This window comes from Athalia rosae, chromosome 1 (genome assembly GCF_917208135.1).
Source record: "Athalia rosae chromosome 1, iyAthRosa1.1, whole genome shotgun sequence".
In the NCBI taxonomy this organism is placed as follows: Eukaryota; Metazoa; Arthropoda; class Insecta; order Hymenoptera; family Athaliidae; genus Athalia; species Athalia rosae.
Window position 1 is genome coordinate 21,372,255 of NC_064026.1, and position 18,474 is coordinate 21,390,728.

Consider the following 18,474-nt stretch of genomic DNA (forward strand, 5'->3'; position numbering starts at 1 on the left):
CTTGAAAGAGTTTATTTTCAAGGTTCAAAACAGTGATAAATCTCATTCCTCACAGTTTTGAGCCGACAAAATAAACGATTCGAACTAACAAAATACCACGACTGATAATAGAAGGGGCGAGAGGAGTAGAAAATATCCGAGATATGCGATGTTCATCAGTCTACCAACTTGCTTCTTTATTAACAAGTTTCTAGGACATTAGTGATGTGACATACTGACCCTCTCGGTATTGCCTCTCTTTTTTATTTCATTTATAATCCAGGGTAGCATGGGACCACTGAATCGTCGATCCATAGCCGTGAAACCCAAATAATCCACTGGAATCAGCTTCATTCTGTAGCCGTTAGCTTCTACCGCAGTTTCGGAATTCGAATGCTTCAAGTAGTGTTCACCAAAAAGTCGAAGGCTTCGATGATGCTCCAAATAGTCATTACATTTTGCTCACGATTTCTGATAAACGTTACTTTTTGATCCTAATTAAATTAGTCTCTGCTACCGCAGGGAATCTGCAACCACACAGAACTGATATGATTCACACTTAGATGTATTCACGGATTTACGAACACATGATTATTGAAGGAAACAACTGCAAATGGGCAGCGAATATTTGAAATTTCAAGCCAATATTTATCATTGCGTCAAATGATATGTCACATATTATTGTTTAGCATGTGTATAATTTATCACTCGAAGCTTACAATTAGTCTTAAACTATTAAATCGATTGAACCGCAGTACGTGCCTCACTGAAGAAACAAACACTGAATCTTACGCGATAGTCAGGAATCGAGAGAAAAGTGAGAGGGGGACAAGTATGTGACGACCTGTCATATTTACCGTTACGATATTTTCGGATATTCTGTTCGTCCCTTTTCAGTTCAAATTTTATTCACTCTCCGATACATGGCTCATTAATCAACGTGCTTAGACGAGTACTTAGAAGTATTTCAATTTTGCCAAATATGTATTTTCTTCATCAGGTAAATATTGATCCAAACCACTACGCGGTATTCTGAGACAGCTGATGAGCCACCATGCCATTTTGTTGGCATTCATTCAAGTGTCAATCAGGGGGCTGTATACTTTGAATTGAAATACTTGAATCGTTATCATCTGCTGCGGAGATAGGCACGACTCTGTACACGGAACTATTGAGAAATGGTGCCGAAACGTGACCACGATCAGAAATATGGGCGTTTTAACCGTTAAAACCAATGTTTGGCCCTCTTATGGATCGCCGTTAATCCCAAGACTTGCGCTATCTCACGGCCTTCTAACAAACTCACAATCAGTTATTACAGCACCGCAGCGGAAATTCCAGGAATTATATTTCAAATACCAAGGAGACAGATCGGTAACTTGGAAACAGTGAAAATATATTCATCGTTTACGTAGGCTTTTATTTGGCGACATAGCGGAAATTTAACTAAATTTTCTGCCAATTCAAATGCATTTAGCGATCACCTAAGCAAGCCATTTTAGTACAGCCTACCGGACCAGATCCATCGTCAGCGCACTTGCAGCGGTTGCAGTCTACCATGTAGGTACTTCCTGGGTAGCAGTTCCAGTACGGAGGTTCTTTGGAAATTCCTACAAATGTCATGAAAATATTAAACCGTCACGATGAAAATCCTGTTGTGAACTTCACCGCCAAACAATGTTGCTACTATGTTATTTATACGTTCACCTTCGTCATCAGTGTAAACATCCCCGCAAAATTTTTCCGTACAACTTTTACTTTTACCGTCTGCGCTGCACACGCATCGGTTACAATCCTCGAAGAATACATCGTTGGGTTTGCAGATTTGATCACAGTCTGTGGGAGAATTCAGAAATCGCATTCGTGATCATTAAGTAACGATAGGAATCGGTTTTTGCCGATATTCTCGCACAAGCCAAATCAAATATCCGAGTCTATGTCCATAGTCGCCGTTAGTGTGAGAAATATGCGACGTCACTCATCTATTCTTAATGAATCTTTCTTCCTTTTGAGTAACTCTAGGAGAGGTGACAGATAAGGAGAGATTCTAAATAGTGACAATATGTCTATCAGAGTTGAGATTTTAGGAAATCCCGGCGTTTAATGATGACTATGAGTTTTACAATCTTCCAATGGGCAAATTCTTAGGTACCATTGGCAATCCTCCCCGGAATCACTCTAAACAAACGGCTAGTCAGTTCATTGAACAATTCTTCTGTATTTCAAATAAGCTGATTTAAGTTGAGTCGTTGATGCTACTTTCGATCAAAACCTCACCTCTGGAGTGACCTCTGCTTTCGACTGATAGGGCGGTGAATAGCATCAATGATGTCAACAGCAAGATGGTCTTCATTTTCATTAATCGCAGTCACAGACTAAATCAGTAGTAAGAACAGAATCAAGTGGATATTTTACGAAGTACGAATTTAGTTCTTTTTTATCATAAGTATACATATTTTTTCATAGGAATACAGATTATTTCTGAACATTAGCATGAGCATGATAACAATTGATTTTATTCATACCACGTCCCGATGCGCAGTTCGCTTCGCGGTAGCTGAGGAGGTGTAATGGGCGAAATTCAATTTCACGTGGACTTATATGGACTGGAGTGCATACCATGCGCCTCACAAAGCTATGTTATCGATAACATTCAGCACATGAAACAACAAATTTCCTTGAAGGTCATTCAGTTGAGATCTTTGTCTTTTGTTATTAAGTATCTATCAATTCAGCGACATCTTGGGAATTTTCGGTACTGTATTAGATATGTGAGCGTGTATTTTGAAAAAAGTCAGAGATGTTCCTAAAAGATTTCTCAACAGAATCCCGTTAAAAAATTTCAAAAATATCGAAAAACATGGCGCCCAGGCGCACCGAAGTACAAAGAGGCGATCTCGGGAACGGTTCAAGCAAAACGGATTTACGTGGGCTACAAATTTGCAGAAAAGAATACAATTCCTAATGCCGCAAACAGAAAATTGCTCGTATTGCTGAATTCCCGGTAATCGTCATTGACGTTTTGGGATATTATAGGCGTCAAGCGCGCGTCACTACAATGTAGTGAATTTCTTCTACAAAACCACCGATGCTTATCAAAATTTGTAGCGACACTGTAGCGGCTCGGCCGCCCGCTTGACGCCTATAATATCCCAAAACGTCAATGACGATTACCGGGAATTCAGCAATACGAGCGATTTTCTGTTTGCGGTATTGAAAATAATATATTTTTCTGCAAATTTTCAGTCCACGGAGATCCGTCTCGCTTCAACCGTTCCCGAGATCGCCTCTTTGTACTTCGGTGCGCCTGGGCGCCATGTTTTTCGATATTTTTAAAATTTTTTAACGGTATTCTGTTGAGAAATCTTTCAGGAACATCTCTGACTTTTTTCGAATTTTTTGAATGCTTTCCTAACAAGAGGTAATGCTCCAAAGTTGACCTACTTCGGTAAACTCCGAAAAACCACGTTTTTCGACGTTTCGGTGGTCATAACTGTCGGTGTGTTTTTTTGTGGAAATTCGAGTATAAATCATCAGATGCGGAATACTCTAAGCTTTTGGAGCTTTTTCGAATTTCTGCTCTCTCATTTTTTTCTCCGTAGTTATAAGCTTCTAAAGTAGAGCTCTGCAGTAGGGGCAGACAAGGCAAATGGGGTACTCCCAAAATTCAGTAAAAATTGTGTTAAAAATGATCGAAGAGGACTTGCAACATTATTCTGGTTTTAAAAAAAAAATTTCTTCTTTGATGGAAACTTGAAATCTTCATCGTTTACTTCAAATACAAATAAGAAAAAGAAGTTTCATCGTAATCAAGTTTCACAAAGCTCGGGACTCCGTTTTGCCCCGTCTGTCCCTTTATTATTTCAGGTTTTCTCTTGACACGGTGGCTGGCAAAATGACGATAGCAATGTCAAATAAGCAGTTTTGTGTATGGTGGTGGGATAAAAATGGATATTTGTTATCTGCGATACACGATTTCCATAAAAAACATTAGTCGTAATAAGTTATGCGCTAAAATGGCTGCCTGTATGCGATCGCGGATGTACAAGTAATTCAAATCAATGAATACTTGTATCGCGAACTTACTGCTCGTCCTAGAAAAAGTGGTACAACGATCAACTTGAATTTATGAACCTGCAGGAGGTTATATGTTTCAAAGTTGACTTGAAGAAAGAATTATCTACCGGTAAAACTGAATGAAGTACAATAATCGAAATTGCACTGTGTCACGCTTTCGAACAAGCTGCACTAAGTCTAATCTATAGTAATAACGTCACTTATAATAGTAGAGTGCGTATGGAAACATTGATATTAGGAAATGAATTCGGAACGCAATTTTGTTACTTGGCGGAGGTATATTTATTACAAAATTACTGTTCATTGCGTGTGAGTAAATCGAAACAAATTTCTTTCAGCACCGTGGAAAAAAAAAAATTTTGAGTGGGTTTTTTTATTTTGATGATTGTATTCCAGATCACCATCCCCTTACTCCGCGCATGCCATTAGAGTGCACATTGAGTCGTTTCCAAATTCATTGCACCAGCACGTGTTGCAGTCATCCTTCCAAGACTCTCCCGGGCAGCATACGGGATATTCTGACGAATGATTAAATGACAATTCATTAGAATATAGCAGGCTAAACTTTGATTATAACTTTTATTATATGAACGAATCCTGCCAACTTATCGTCAATTGATCCACAGTTCTCTAAAAGGGCACAATGGGATACGATTAACATCGAGGTTAGCAGCTTGAGAATTATAACAATTTCCATATCGACTAATTTGAATTGTTAAAAACTTACTCTTAGTACCCGCGACGATCCATGTACACAGTAGTACCATGATGAATATACAGATAAGAATAGTCTTTTGCATCTTTATCATTTGACCGCCTTCGCAAATTTTCACTTCACTCCACTCGTGATCAAAAAAGTGGTGTAATGTTCAACGTACAGTAGGTATACTATAGCACACGTTCAAAAACACTCACAATTTCTAACTCGATATATTGCGCATGTTTGGTAGAAATAATAATATCAACAGAGCAGGTGCAGATGTTATTTTCACATATTATTATCAACGTAAATAAACATGAAATAAAATAAGATAAATAAACATTATGGTATTGAAAAAAAAAACAAGTTTCCAAACGGGAAAATTTTTTTCGCACCCTAAGGAAGCTTCTGGGACCATAATAAAAAAATATTTTTTTTTTTTAAATACACCCTAATAAACAAACAAGATCTTGCACGTTATTGAAACCCAAGTTTATTTCATTCCTCGGTATACAAGAACCAAATGCATTTAATATATTCATTAATAAATAATTAATAATTGGTAATCATGCGGATTATTCAGTTTCCTCTGTTATACAGGCTCTTTTTGTGCACCAAGTTGGACCGGTTCCATCTTCGTTGCATCCACATATCTTACAGCGATCCCAGTAGGTACCTCCCGGGGTGTAGATTTCAGGAACTGTGCGAATGCATATCGGTCATGTATAGATTTTCTTTCATTGGAAAATAATGATCACACTGCATAATTTGATAGTCTTACTTTCTTCCGAGGAATCTGAATCCTCGTCAGAGCAATCGGATATTGGGACGCTGTTCTCTTCACCGTACTGATCGCAAGTGCACGAGTAAAAATTTTCGATGTATTTGGTATTAGGGGCACACTACTGATGGGATTCAAAAAAGTTCAGAACCTTCATTTGTTCATAGCAAATCCGAGTTTTCATTCCCGTCGTTTTCTTCCTTCACCTAACTTTCACTGACGTAAAACTTCTCTTCCGTTTGTTCAAAAAACACATAGAACGACAAAATTTCCAGATATAATGACAAAAACCAGTTTAATATTTCTACAGTGAAATTACATTGCTTTATCAGCTACAGATATCATAAGAATTCAGAGCGAGAATGAATTCTTGATCTAATTCAATTGGTTGGAGATTTTCATTCAATTCAGGACCAAAATTCAACAGACCAGGACCATCACATCTATGCCAGGACCAACAAAGTCAGTAGCTCAATATTTAGCTTCATCTTGTCTGGTAGACCTGCAGATTCGACGTGTTGTCACCGGGAACCAATTGAACACAATAAGCGTCGAGCATGCCGGTTCACAAATAAGTAACCCAGGGTTCAATATATCTATGGCCCAGGTATAACGTGCAACGTCAGCAAAGTTCAATTCTAGTACGGTCCGTAGATTGCGAAGAGTGATAAAGAGGATAAATGATCTTCATTATTTTTCCGAATGGTTGACAACCATCGAGAAAGATTATACGGCTGTGTGACCAGAACAAGAGTCTCGGTTTTTTCTGTCTCCTGACTGCTTGATCAGAATGAACCGCATAAGTGCTCAATGTTATGCATTTATCATTTATTATTCATTGTAGGCAGAGCTGTGAGCCAAACAAAAACATATACATTTTCTTTTCAATGACAACTGATATGCGTGAAGACTGAACAATGCTTCACTTTTAGATTCATTTAGGATTATAGAGATGTCCCATTTATAGATATCGATTTTATTCTACGTAGATATCGTCTAGGGATATCTTTTGGGTAGTGCAAAGTTTTTGCGTGCATCCCCATTTTCCAGATTCAGAACAGAAACAGGTATTACAGCCATCGTAAGATCGGGATTTAGGAATGCATTCTGGTGCAGGAGCATCTAAAAAATTAGCCCTTGATGAAGCAGATTCATTATTCTGCTGTCAATATTGAGTTCTAAAATAATAAAATTATGCCATCACCTGGAACAGGTTCAGCCCCAAGTAGTGCAGTAGGTTCGCATAGTTTTCGTGTACAAGCCCACTTCCTGCCATACGTACAGAAACACTTGTTACATCCACGGACAGTGGTAGTCTTTGGTTCACAGTCGTCGTACTTGGAAACTGCAAAAAAAAACCATTCATTAATCACATGCTAGATTGATATTACTATACTCAAACGCCGTGAATTCTGTGACTTTCATTACTCGCGTGTAACAATGATTGCCTACGAGGTTGGTATCCGTTCGTATTGGGTGACGATAAAGTAGTTTTCAATGAATTCTAGCTCCCATTTGATCACTTTTTGAAGAAGATACCGAATTGAAAGTGAAAATTGACCAACCAAGAGAGGGCACGGTCTTTCGTGAAAAATCTTGTTCTCTTTTGTCCGACTTATGAAGGTATCACCTAAACTGGACTCATTCTAAAAGATCGGACTTTCAGACGTAAAAAAACTTGCAGGTTTCTTTTTCTCTTATTTTCAAGGATGAGGAGTCGAATTTCACAGGTTTAAATCAGCATTTTCCGTATGTTTTTTAAATGTGAAACAGTTTGATTTCTACCCTTTTGGCAAATTACGATGAATACATTCTTCTGATAAAACGGTTTTTTTCAGGCTGAGGTAACCGAATTATTTCGATCACTCGCTGCAATTTCCATTATTCACCATTGATCTTTATTACTTTAAACTTAAAATCAACATCGACTCACGATTATCCTCCAAATCTCGTGTGCGGCCCTTGAATTCATCAGGTATTGTTGAACACACCCTCCGCGTGCAAGACTTCTTCCCTTCAGGAGTACAGTAACACCAGTTGCAATCTTCGTAGAACACAGCGTTTGCCACACACTCCCTTTCACCCCCTACAAGAGAGATTCATTTGTACACGTAGAACGTAATCGCGTCATACGCGGATTAAAGACGACGATCAGACTCACCGTGAACAGAAGCGACGTACACGAAAGCTAAAACTCCTAACAAAACAATGCCCTTCATCTTACAATTAATCGAATATGGTTCCAGATCGGCGACCGAACTTGCTCGTTCTGTAGAAAGTTCATCTCAGACGAGACGCTTAAATAGTCCGATATCATATGACGTTACTCAAGACTGTACTTGACAAAAAGCATTGATGAAGATTCAGCTGATTCAAATATTAAGAATAATATGATATTTCTACGTGTTATCTCGAATGTCATTAGAAATCAATTAACATTTTCCGTTCACTCGGAAAACACCCTAATTATAACATACTACGTTTGTATGATAACTTTCAATAGATCCAGGTTCATCATTTACTATCATCGTTATTATTATCAATTATATTTCACAGCCTGCCTTGTACGGTCAAGGATATGAAGTCAATAGCCAATCAGATTATCGAAATGGTTAAATGGTAGGAAAAATTGTAACAATTAAACGAACTCCAATCCAAGTTTTCAGTTTGATTGGAACTAGACGAGGTAGCGTTTTTCTAGCGTAGAGTCAGTCTATTTTTGATAATCCAGTACAGAGATTCACATTATCCTGCGCGGCCGTCAGCATTCCGTGTTTGGTGCGATACATTATGCACCAAAAAAGTTTCTTCCAGTTTTTTCTCACATCACATTTTATTCAATAGCTTCGGAATAATCTCGATGCTGTTGAACAAATGGTCTCAAAAGTATCCGACTCTGTTCGGCTCTCTACTTTTATTTTGCTAATTGAATCGATATTTACACGATCGATTTGTCATAGACAAGGACTCTTCTAGTGAAATAAACGTTTCCCCGGGTATCGTGGTTACGCACCTGTGTGTATACAAGTTCGTTGTAATTTTGTTAATACTGTCATCGTGGCCGTAATGATGTCCACGGACGCGATGCGGCGCGGACAGTTACTCTGCCAATATTTGATTACCGAGTAATCTTTCTACTGGAATATCGGCTACGTAAGCGCATTGGCTAGTCGGATCGCTCTTCGGAGCAAATATATCGCCAGGGACTTTAATATTTTCATTTTTTATTTTACAGACGTCACTTTTGACGGCGCTCATCGATGTTCACACCATCGTCGCTGGTTAGTACAATTAGGACAAGCTGTGTCACAAAGAATCAACTTCCCACGTTGAAGGCTGAACGTCGAAATCACTCTTCGAGCAATTATACATCGTACCTCAGCTGTCCGACGACCGATTTTATTGGAATTCCGCTTGAAGGAAAGCTTGACACCGATTTATGTGACGAAAGTGATAATGCCACATTTGCTGTAATGTTATAAATATGGGAAATATTTGATGAAACGGGTACTCAGTAGTACTTTCGTTCTTGAAAATGTAATTGGCGTGATCCTCGATCGAGTCTCTTGATAAAAAATAAATGAAAATATACACCTTCTCCCTATTAGGGTAATGGACTATGGTAATTCATTTGGCATCACACGATGATAGTCAAATTAAGTGAAATGCATTTATTAAGATATCTTAAGATTTTCTGTTTATTTTGGCTACAGCAAAATTTTGATCATTCATGGTTTGTTCAATTTTCATCAGGTGATTGGACTGTTAGCTTAAATATCAAAATTTTCATGTATACGATGTCTGCAGCTTCACATCGAAGAAAACTTTTAATCTATTCGAACTACTCGATTTTTTTGGGGGCAGAGCATCAAGGTACATCCAGCTAAACGGCCATCGGATGAACAAATACAGCGATTACAATCATCCATGAAGGTCGAATTTGGCACGCATCGCAAAGGAACATCGCGTTTATGTCGTGGCACTTTAGGACACAATCTTCTGGTACAAGCTTCCGCAGTTCCGTCCGAACTACAACGACAGTTATTGCATTCCCATTTCCTCGTTGTGCCCGGTTGACAAATTTGATGTTCTGCAAAGAGAAAATGTAAAGATTAGATTGTAAGTTTGGAACGTGAGTTTTTCAGATCATAAAAATCCGTGGCACCTCCGTACTGCTGGGGCAAGGATGAGTTTGGGGGATCAAAGATATCGGAAAGGTTCAATCCCTGAGCTGGTTTTCCCGCAAGACACTGGCTTTCGCTGCAAGCTAATACTGTCCCATCCTCGGAACAACTGCAGTTCTTACACTCTACTTTAAACCAGGCTCCCGGCGAACAAATCTGCTTTTCTTCTTCACCTGCGAGAACATTCAATACTCGTTAGTGAAATATAATCTGGAATATCAAAGGAAACACTTACCACTCGCCCAGGCAAAAACTACGATTGCGCAAAATAGAATCGCCTTCATGGTATACCTGAGCTATTCGAGATTAATGGATGTATTTTAATTATATGAGTATTGTTTGATCACAGCGTCGTGAGACGACTAATATAGTATCGCTGACAACCAGGATTAAATAACTCAACCAGTCTTGCAGTACATTGCGGGGGAAGAGCCTATCGGAAACTCAAGGTCATGTATTTGCGGGAAGGGTGGGAGGGGGGCACGTCATGATGAAGTTAAAGGTGGGAATTCCAATCGGAAGACTTTTTTCAGTAAGTGCGAGTGCAGGGATTGATTAGCATACGTTGCTAAAGACAAACAAAGGTGGTAATCCCCCTCGACAAGTCCTTTGTTAAACAGAACGTTGGTACGTTCAAATTTTCACATCTACGGAGCTCGAAATTTTTCTAAGAACTCGCAAAAAGTGGACAACGCGTTTGGTTGATTGTTATTAATTTTGTTGATTTGTATTTCAAAAATTGAATCTACAGATGTTGCTTCCGAGAGAATATTCATTCTTAGTATACCGTGTGTTTACGTTGACGCGAAGAAAAACCTTGACGTTAGGTAATGATATTATTTACTGCGGTTTTCATTATACATTCGAGCTTCGCGATCTTATGAAATTCTCGTTCCGTGTGAATCTGATCGAAATCGAAATGGGGCTTTCAGGAGTCGGTGGTTGCACGATTGTTCAGAGTAAAAAAAGTCAAAAAATGTTTAGCAGTGACAGCCTTCTCTGCGCCGTCCTACCTGGAGCCATCTGCGTTGCAACCTTTGCTATAAACCTTCATTTTAAAGACATGATCAATTCGATTTCAAGTCAACGAACCACATTAATTTGCATACAATTCTGGTATGCAAAATGTTCAATTGTTCAACAAAATGTATCTCTAAAAATATTCTGTCTCAGATTTTTGATTTAACACACGATCTCCGAATGGTGTTTTTGTTTTCTGCTTATTTAGATAATAAAATTGAAATTTGTATTTACTTATGCTACTCTATGAGAATCATCATTCACTACCAGGGATAAATATTTAACCGGTGACCTTCGAACTACATTAAGTAATATAAAATCATGCGATGTTCTACGTTATCCCGTAGCGGCGATACTTCAGATGAAAGATAATTTGATAGTGGTAGAGAAAGTTTTAACACAGCGACATTATGTGATAATGTGGCCGTTCATTTATTCCCATTTTTGCCGATTACAAATAATCTTAATGTAACCATATCAGAATATAATTAATCGTATTTTTGTCATTACGAGCCGTCAAAAGGGTGTATATTAGACATCTAAATCCACGGTATCCGATGTTTTATCCAAATCTGATCGAGAGTCTTCACTTGCAATTGCTTATAATCAGCATTCATCCCGAAGTAGAGAACGGTCCTATTGGTGATTGTCTTGGAGCAAATCCCGGATGATAACCCTTGGGAAGAAATGTTCTGTTATGGCAGGCCATAAGAGTACAAACGGCATTACGACCGTTTGAGTTGCAGGTGCAGGTATTACAGTCCCTCATGAAGGTTTGACTTGGAATACAGGTAAAAGGTATTTGACGTTTATTCCGCTTGTGTTTTTCACATATCTCAAGAATGTTGCAGGTAAGTTCGGTTCCATCTTTCGAGCAGCTGCATGTTTGGCAAACGCTCCTAAATGTACTCTCTGGTGAACAGACCTGAATGGCTTTTTTGGTTTGCAACAAATCTTGGAGGGAGGTCCGACCTTCTGATTCAATTTCACCTTTTAATCTTCGATCATTCCCTTCAATAATATAAAATAATGGATGAAGCAGAGTCTATTATGAAGCTGCTTACGTTTCAATTAGTTTTTAGATAAATCATGAAGTGGATATTCCCTTGATACACAAACCAGATGCTGTGCTGTGTCATGATTTTTCTAAATTCCCTCAGAAATCAATATGTATGTGTTTACAAAGGCACTCACCGTTTTCTCCACGAACTAGAGCTACTAGAGCAAACATGCAAAGAGTGCTTGCCCTCATTTTCTTGAGGATCTTGAATCTCTAATATAATTCAACAGCTTACAACACAAGCGTGCACGGAAAACTGCAACTGAGTTACGTTCGCATTCGGTTTCAAGTAGCCAAAAGTGGGGACTCTGCACCACGGGAATTCCAACCGTTATATACACAGATATACTCAAAAAGACTTTATTCGATAGGCAGTTTTGAATAGGAGGAAAAATATGAACTGATCCCAAGGTTACGTAGATCGTTCGGGTTATAGATTTTCATATTACGTCGTGAACCTGAATGATAACGTTGATCAGACTTTGGTAAACAAAAAATAACTAGTTATCGCAAGGTGCCTGATAATCACGTGGTTAACTCCGCTGACTCTTATATTGCACTCGCGAATGTACTCACGAACAAATATTCTCAAACCATTCCTTGTCAAAACTCACGTCAAAATTCTTGTGGGAAGACAGTTTACTGCTGGCAATTTCAAAATTTTCATAAAATCTGTAGTAAATTTGTGATGTCCTGTTCGATCTAAAACGTCATTGGTATGATCCACATAATTTTGAATGAGTAAACTTATGCTGTCGAGGCGATCATCTGGACGCGACCGTGTCGATTTGATAAGCAGTAAAAATCTCTACAGTTATGGTACTTTCTTTATACCATAACATGCACTGTTCTACATTGGTTTATCTCCAGTAGATGTAAGATAAAGATGCATCGCATGGCCAAAGTAGTCAAAGTTTAAAACGATATCGACTCGATTGAATCGTGGCTACTTTCCGAGGCCCAATGATCACTATTGTCACTACTTCAGAACCTGACGATGGGAGATTTTAATCGCGATTACCAATTCCAACGGAGAGAAAACCTCAAACTACACATCGAGGTCATTGAATGTCACTCTACAATGAACACAGTAATTCTTTAATCTCGTACTTTGAATACAATTTCGGACATTTGGTAGACAGAATTTAGGTTTACAAGACTAGTTTATAGAATATTTCTGTTCTGCAAACAAGAATTCATCTACCATGATTCGACTGGGTGATGACATATTTTCATCCCCTTTTATTCGGACTCCACATTGCTGGTGCCGTTCAAAATGATAGGTTGCAATCCTCCGGAGAAACAGCCCATCAGAGTACACGCAGCTGCGGTGCCATCGGAAGTACAGAAACATGTATTGCAGTCAACCTTCCAGGTTGAATTTGGCTCGCAGTGATATGCATCAGATGTATTATCTGCAAGGTCAAAATGAACATTAAATCCGAACTTATCTTTCTTGAAAAGCTGAACGTCCGAGAAATCCGACTAATTTCATTACCTTGCCCTGATCGGGCCTGGGGACCGGATTCATCCATGGATGCGGTACCCGGATCACCATTCATTGACATGGTGTTACATGCCATCAGAGTACAAGCCCACCCAGAACCATCTCCAAGGCAGAAGCAATGATTGCAATCTTGCATCTTCGTTTCGCCCTGTGCACAAACCGGGGTGTTTCTCCTATCCCGTGACAGATACTCATAAACACTGTCAGCTGAAGATTTTGCAAAAGATTGTGAATGAATATATGATTGGGATTAGGAATTCACAATGGAACAGAATCACTAGACAAAGCCGATGCTAACCACAATTGTAGCCTTTTAAATTTTACTTGTTTGATCTACATTCTGTCCGATATTTATGTATAGTTACCATCCACCAGAATCACGGCAGCGAGCACAAATATGATGAAAATCTTCATCTTGTTAATGATCATCTGGATGCACCAGATCAATTGATCCATTGTGGCGAAAATTCGGAATTAAATAGCAAGAGTCTATAGCTGTAAAAAAAAATAAATACTCTCAGAGGGTGCTTGGGTCACTCGACACGGCCATACCATCATCATTATCGACATGGCCTAAGACTATGATCCCTGGAAAATATATTATTTTCATCGATCATCTGAGAAAAATTGTCGACCATTGATAACTCCGACATTGCTAACGTTTAACGCAGCTATTCTTTTTATGTTGATTAACCTCTGGGAAACAATTATCACCCGACGTGGAGATTCAGATTGATCGGTTATTTGCGCAGAAATCACACTCACTGCAACGTCAAAGATATTGAGAAAAACTGCATGCGGACAATCTGAAAGTCACATCGCTGTTCGCCGGCTATCTCATAACATTTGTTTCAGAGAACCATAGCTATGTCCGATTACAGAATTTGATCGTTTGGTGGAAATTATCACTTGAGTCTTAGGACGAAATCAACTCCGATAAATAAGTTCACATCGAGCAGCTCATCTTTCAAGTTTAATTATATCAGAGTAATTTCAATTAGTCACTTAAAATACAGATCATTTGTTTTATTGTTGTAAGCTATGGTCTGGAAAGAAGATCAATCACTGCGAACGAGTTCTGTTATGAAAAGCTTCCATATCACAACCAGGAACAAGGGATGTGCTACAAAGGATCTGGCCGTCGTATGGCTCACAGGTACAGTAGTAGCAATCCATGATTAGTTTCTTGGGCACAGTAATATTCCGTTTCTGGCGTGATGGATCGGAGCATGATTTACTGGTGCAAGTTAACTTTGTTCCGTCCTTTGAGCAAATGCACATTTCGCAGCTACCCCCAACCTTGGAACCCGGTGTGCAGATCTGTTCGTGTCGTGTGCTTCGTAATGATTGTTTGTAAATAATTTCACGGGGGGATTCAGCCGCGTCATTCAATTGTCCATCGGTTGCCTTTGCTGTAATAAAAATGAAAAACAAGAACATCGACATCAGTCAATCATACAGAGATGTTATCAGTTGATAATAAACTACGTCTGCTTAATATGAGTCTTATCGTAACACTGCTTATTTGAATTGCCGAAGTTGTATCGTCAGTAGTACGGCAGATAAAACTTTTATACTAATTATGACGTTCGCTATTCAACCAGAAGTTTTTCTGAATGATATACCGCAAGCAATTGAATTCGAATGTTCGTTTTGTTTTTGACTAATGGCATCAGCGGTCCAATTGTGCGTAGTACATATATACTCACATTGAGATCCAAACATCAGCGTCACTATTGCGACGGTATAAATTATAAGTGCTTTATTCATTTCCAACAATAACTTAGGTTTATTCAAAGTATAATCGAAACCTTACGATTCAAATGCTGGAAGTCTACTGACTGAGGATTGCCAAGATTCTGATTATATATTTATTCACTCAACCAATTGGAAGCTTTAGACCAATCAGAAATATACGACGGATCGAATCAGTAACCCGTCATGGTATGAAACGTAAATTTGTAAACGGAAAACTTTTTTGTAGGACAATGTCAAGTGATAAAGAAAAATCTGACTTTGGTCGGTGTTGGTGAAATTTTATCGTTTCATCCATTACAGATGATACAAGAAGAAGAATTTTTAATATATATTGGAAACTAATGTAAAAATTATTCAATAATAATTTCTCAAAACAGTATCAATGAAGGTTGGAATCACATTCCATTTGAGTGCACACAGCTGAACGACCGTCCGATGCACATTCGCACCAATTACAGTTATTTTTGAAGTTTTTATCCGGCACGCATTTGAAATTATCATCTCGTTGTTGACGCAAAAGGTTGGCGTATATCAGGCGAGTGGGGCAACTCCTAATGATACCGTCCTTAGAAGTACACGTTTTCCGCAAATTTTTTAATACGATGCCTGGTAGACGGGTTTTTATTTTCCTTCCATTTCTCAGCAGATATTCGCATGGTTCAATAACACTCGGTTGAACCGCGCGGCTCGATTGCTTGAGGTCCCCTTCTAGGATACAAAAGAGAAAATCCTACCAATCACCACAGATTAAAAGTGTCGACTTTGTTGGAATCTACTTCATCGAAATCACGTACGTACCCTCTTCACAACGCACAATAGCGATGAAGGCGATCAAGCAGACAATGATCACACAAACCTGCATTTTCTAAATCATACTCGCGATTTCATACAGCATATAGACCCCCGGCGGAATCAAAGGCTTCTGGACTACTGCAAGGATCTGAAAGACATATATATTTAAATGACACGCCTTATCAGCTGATTCTACAGGACTACCAGTTGAGATCGCGTCGTCCGATTGAAAAAAGGAAGCACAACGCAGCCGTACGAAACGTTCTGGACATCAGCTGTCAAGAAGGCAATTGGACAATGATCGGAGAATAACAATACGATTATCTGTGAATCAGTCAACGGACGCTCGAACACAACCCTTTCGGTAAATTTTTAGTAGCATTGAAATTCTCTATCCATCCATCCGCCGGAGCGACTTGCAAATGTAAGCAAGTAATAAATCCTCCTGTAGATCGTATATCGTTACGTCATATCAATCAATGAATATTGGTGCCTTAAATTTCAGCCGCTTGTGTTTGACGAATCATTGGATTACGTAAAACATGGTCACAGACAAAGCTGAGGATAAAAAGACGTCAATGTCGAGATACACCCAATAATCTGTCCATAATTACGTCGGACCGATTCTCGGGAAATGACGCAACATCTGTCGCTGCCCAAGAATGTTCATGATATTTGAATATTTGCACACCAAGTTTCGAGTATGAATTGAATACATACATTTGTTTATTGGTTTATCACACACAGTCTACAGTAAATCATATTGATTGTACAAAATACTTCACATTTAGTTTCTCATTCACCAAGTAAGGAATTCATATGATTCGTAATGCTTGTTCAAGAAACGTGACTGATCTGCGGACCAAACTAAGCGTCAACGCCTAAAAAATGATTATTGAAGTTGAAAAATTTCGTAAAGTAACGATGTGTAGAAGGATAATCAGAGAATTCCCACCGTGAAACAATTGTGGTTTAGAAAATTATGCATCACCTCTTTTAGTACGGAGTAGCGGGTTTGAAGGACGCTGAACTTTCGGAGTACCATCCGCGTTGAAATCATCGTCCGTAGAATCCGGACAGGTTTTCCTGGTGCAGGAAACCGCAGTTCCATCCGGGGAACACGTGCAGGTGTTGCATTTGAAGGGACTGACGCTTCCGGGCTCGCAAATCACTTCTTTTTCGCCTCTCTTGGTACGGAGCAGCGGGTTCGAGGGACGCTGAACTTTCGGAGTACCATCCGCGTTGAAATCATCGTCCGTAGAATCCGGACAGGTTTTCCTGGTGCAGGAAACCGCAGTTCCATCCGGGGAACACGTGCAGGTGTTGCATTTGAAGGGACTGACGCTTCCGGGCTCGCAAATCACTTCTTTTTCGCCTCTCTTGGTACGGAGCAGCGGGTTCGAGGGACGCTGAACTTTCGGAGTACCATCCGCGTTGAAATCATCGTCCGTAGAATCCGGACAGGTTTTCCTGGTGCAGGAAACCGCAGTTCCATCCGGGGAACACGTGCAAGTGTTGCATTTGAAGGGACTGACGCTTCCGGGCTCGCAAATCACTTCTTTTTCGCCTCTCTTGGTACGGAGCAGCGGGTTCGAGGGACGCTGAACTTTCGGAGTACCATCCGCGTTGAAATCATCGTCCGTAGAATCCGGACAGGTTTTCCTGGTGCAGGAAACCGCAGTTCCATCCGGGGAACACGTGCAGGTATTGCATTTGAAGGGACTGACGCTTCCGGGCTCGCAAATCACTTCTTTTTCGCCTCTCTTGGTACGGAGCAGCGGGTTTGAGGGACGCTGAACTTTCGGAGTACCATCCGCGTTGAAATCATCGTCCGTAGAATCCGGACAGGTTTTCCTGGTGCAGGAAACCGCAGTTCCATCCGGGGAACACGTGCAAGTGTTGCATTTGAAGGGACTGACGCTTCCGGGCTCGCAAATCACTTCTTTTTGGCTTTCGATTGGTTGGGTGTTCACTGTTTGAAGAATGTATTTTATGATAAAATAATAATAGGCCGACAGGGTAAATTGATGTTCATGAGGATTCATTTACTCACCGCTCACTAAGGCCGTGATGACCAACGCAGAAACTACAATTATCTTCATATTACGTTTGGCTGAATCGAAAAGCGATATTTTAGAATTATATTAAACAATTTTCTCAGCGCGTACACGTCGCCCGTTGGTTGGTGAATGATGGGTCTTCACAGAGATGAGCGGTATTTAGTAGAGGCCAGCGTCAATAAATCTTGACGAACGGGCCAATCGTATGAGCCGAAAATCAGCTGCGTTGACAAATAAACGAAGCGCTTCTGCAAAGACAAATTGGGAATACTAATTGGAACACTTCCAAAGAACTGCCAACCAACCATGACGACAATTTCGGTCAACATTATCACCAGTGAGAAGATAACCCTGATGGGGAACTCCATCTCACAAATTATTTTCGCCAAATAAGACTTCTACTTTTCACATCAATAAGATACCGAAATTTGAGAGAAATCTGAAAAAATTTGGCACGTAAATATTTTGTCGTTAACTGTACAAACACTTCAAACTCAAATATTCAAATTCGAAAAGCTACCATTATTCCACTACCACGCATGCACATGATCGACGT

The 18,474-nt window shown here is 39.5% G+C and overlaps 6 protein-coding genes and 1 long non-coding RNA gene across 9 annotated transcripts in view; 1 reads left to right on the plus strand and 6 right to left on the minus strand.

Annotated features, from left to right (window-relative positions):
• The window catches only part of LOC105691379 (TBC1 domain family member 1), a 30,290-nt gene extending 29,059 nt beyond the window's left edge, over nt 1-1,231 (minus strand). Inside the window, exons 1-2 of one of the 2 annotated variants that reach the window (XM_012409812.3) lie at nt 837-1,231; nt 220-506 (exon numbers count right to left, since the gene is read on the minus strand). In XM_012409812.3, coding sequence (XP_012265235.2) covers nt 220-333 — 114 coding nt within the window. In that variant the 5' untranslated portion in view covers nt 334-506; nt 837-1,231. Of the gene's footprint in view, nt 1-219; nt 507-698 lie in introns of both variants that reach the window. The other variant, XM_048654227.1, reaches the window with a different exon arrangement.
• Nucleotides 1,232-1,378: 147 nt separating this feature from the next.
• On the minus strand, nt 1,379-10,113 carry LOC105691317 (kielin/chordin-like protein). Its single transcript, XM_048659987.1, has 11 exons — nt 9,957-10,113; nt 9,703-9,894; nt 9,373-9,627; nt 7,699-7,806; nt 7,471-7,623; nt 6,742-6,882; nt 6,517-6,659; nt 5,538-5,658; nt 2,257-2,343; nt 1,681-1,815; nt 1,379-1,589 (listed from the first exon to the last, which is right to left on the minus strand). Exons 1-11 carry the CDS (start codon nt 10,003-10,005, stop codon nt 1,453-1,455), a joined length of 1,521 nt encoding a protein of 506 aa, XP_048515944.1. The 5' UTR covers nt 10,006-10,113; the 3' UTR covers nt 1,379-1,452.
• On the minus strand, nt 4,301-4,953 carry LOC125500672 (serine protease inhibitor I/II-like). Its single transcript, XM_048654284.1, has 2 exons — nt 4,784-4,953; nt 4,301-4,574 (listed from the first exon to the last, which is right to left on the minus strand). The coding sequence occupies exons 1-2, from the start codon at nt 4,863-4,865 to the stop codon at nt 4,465-4,467; spliced, it is 192 nt and encodes a 63-aa protein (XP_048510241.1). The 5' UTR covers nt 4,866-4,953; the 3' UTR covers nt 4,301-4,464.
• Nucleotides 7,752-9,150, plus strand: LOC125500674. Its single transcript, XR_007278105.1, has 2 exons — nt 7,752-8,690; nt 8,773-9,150. It is a non-coding gene; the product is annotated as an uncharacterized LOC125500674 (long non-coding RNA).
• Nucleotides 10,114-11,129: 1,016 nt separating the features above from the next.
• Nucleotides 11,130-14,121, minus strand: LOC110117324. Its single transcript, XM_048659996.1, has 7 exons — nt 13,674-14,121; nt 13,300-13,515; nt 13,047-13,216; nt 12,854-12,960; nt 12,416-12,503; nt 11,936-12,014; nt 11,130-11,752 (listed from the first exon to the last, which is right to left on the minus strand). Exons 1-7 carry the CDS (start codon nt 13,762-13,764, stop codon nt 11,355-11,357), a joined length of 1,149 nt encoding a protein of 382 aa, XP_048515953.1. The 5' UTR covers nt 13,765-14,121; the 3' UTR covers nt 11,130-11,354.
• A 147-nt stretch (nt 14,122-14,268) lies between these two features.
• LOC112695041 (keratin-associated protein 16-1-like) lies at nt 14,269-18,073 on the minus strand. Of its 2 annotated transcripts, none has more exons than XM_048654255.1 (3): nt 17,912-18,073; nt 16,850-17,830; nt 14,269-14,720 (listed from the first exon to the last, which is right to left on the minus strand). In XM_048654255.1, the coding sequence occupies exons 1-3, from the start codon at nt 17,958-17,960 to the stop codon at nt 14,371-14,373; spliced, it is 1,380 nt and encodes a 459-aa protein (XP_048510212.1). In that variant the 5' UTR covers nt 17,961-18,073; the 3' UTR covers nt 14,269-14,370. The 2 variants fall into 2 exon arrangements, with proteins under 2 accessions (XP_048510212.1, XP_048510215.1); XM_048654258.1 differs by lacking the exon at nt 14,269-14,720 and adding an exon at nt 16,554-16,739.
• LOC125500670 (protease inhibitors-like) lies at nt 15,335-16,025 on the minus strand. Its single transcript, XM_048654265.1, has 2 exons — nt 15,865-16,025; nt 15,335-15,774 (listed from the first exon to the last, which is right to left on the minus strand). Exons 1-2 carry the CDS (start codon nt 15,926-15,928, stop codon nt 15,446-15,448), a joined length of 393 nt encoding a protein of 130 aa, XP_048510222.1. The 5' UTR covers nt 15,929-16,025; the 3' UTR covers nt 15,335-15,445.
• Nucleotides 18,074-18,474: the final 401 nt, after the last annotated feature.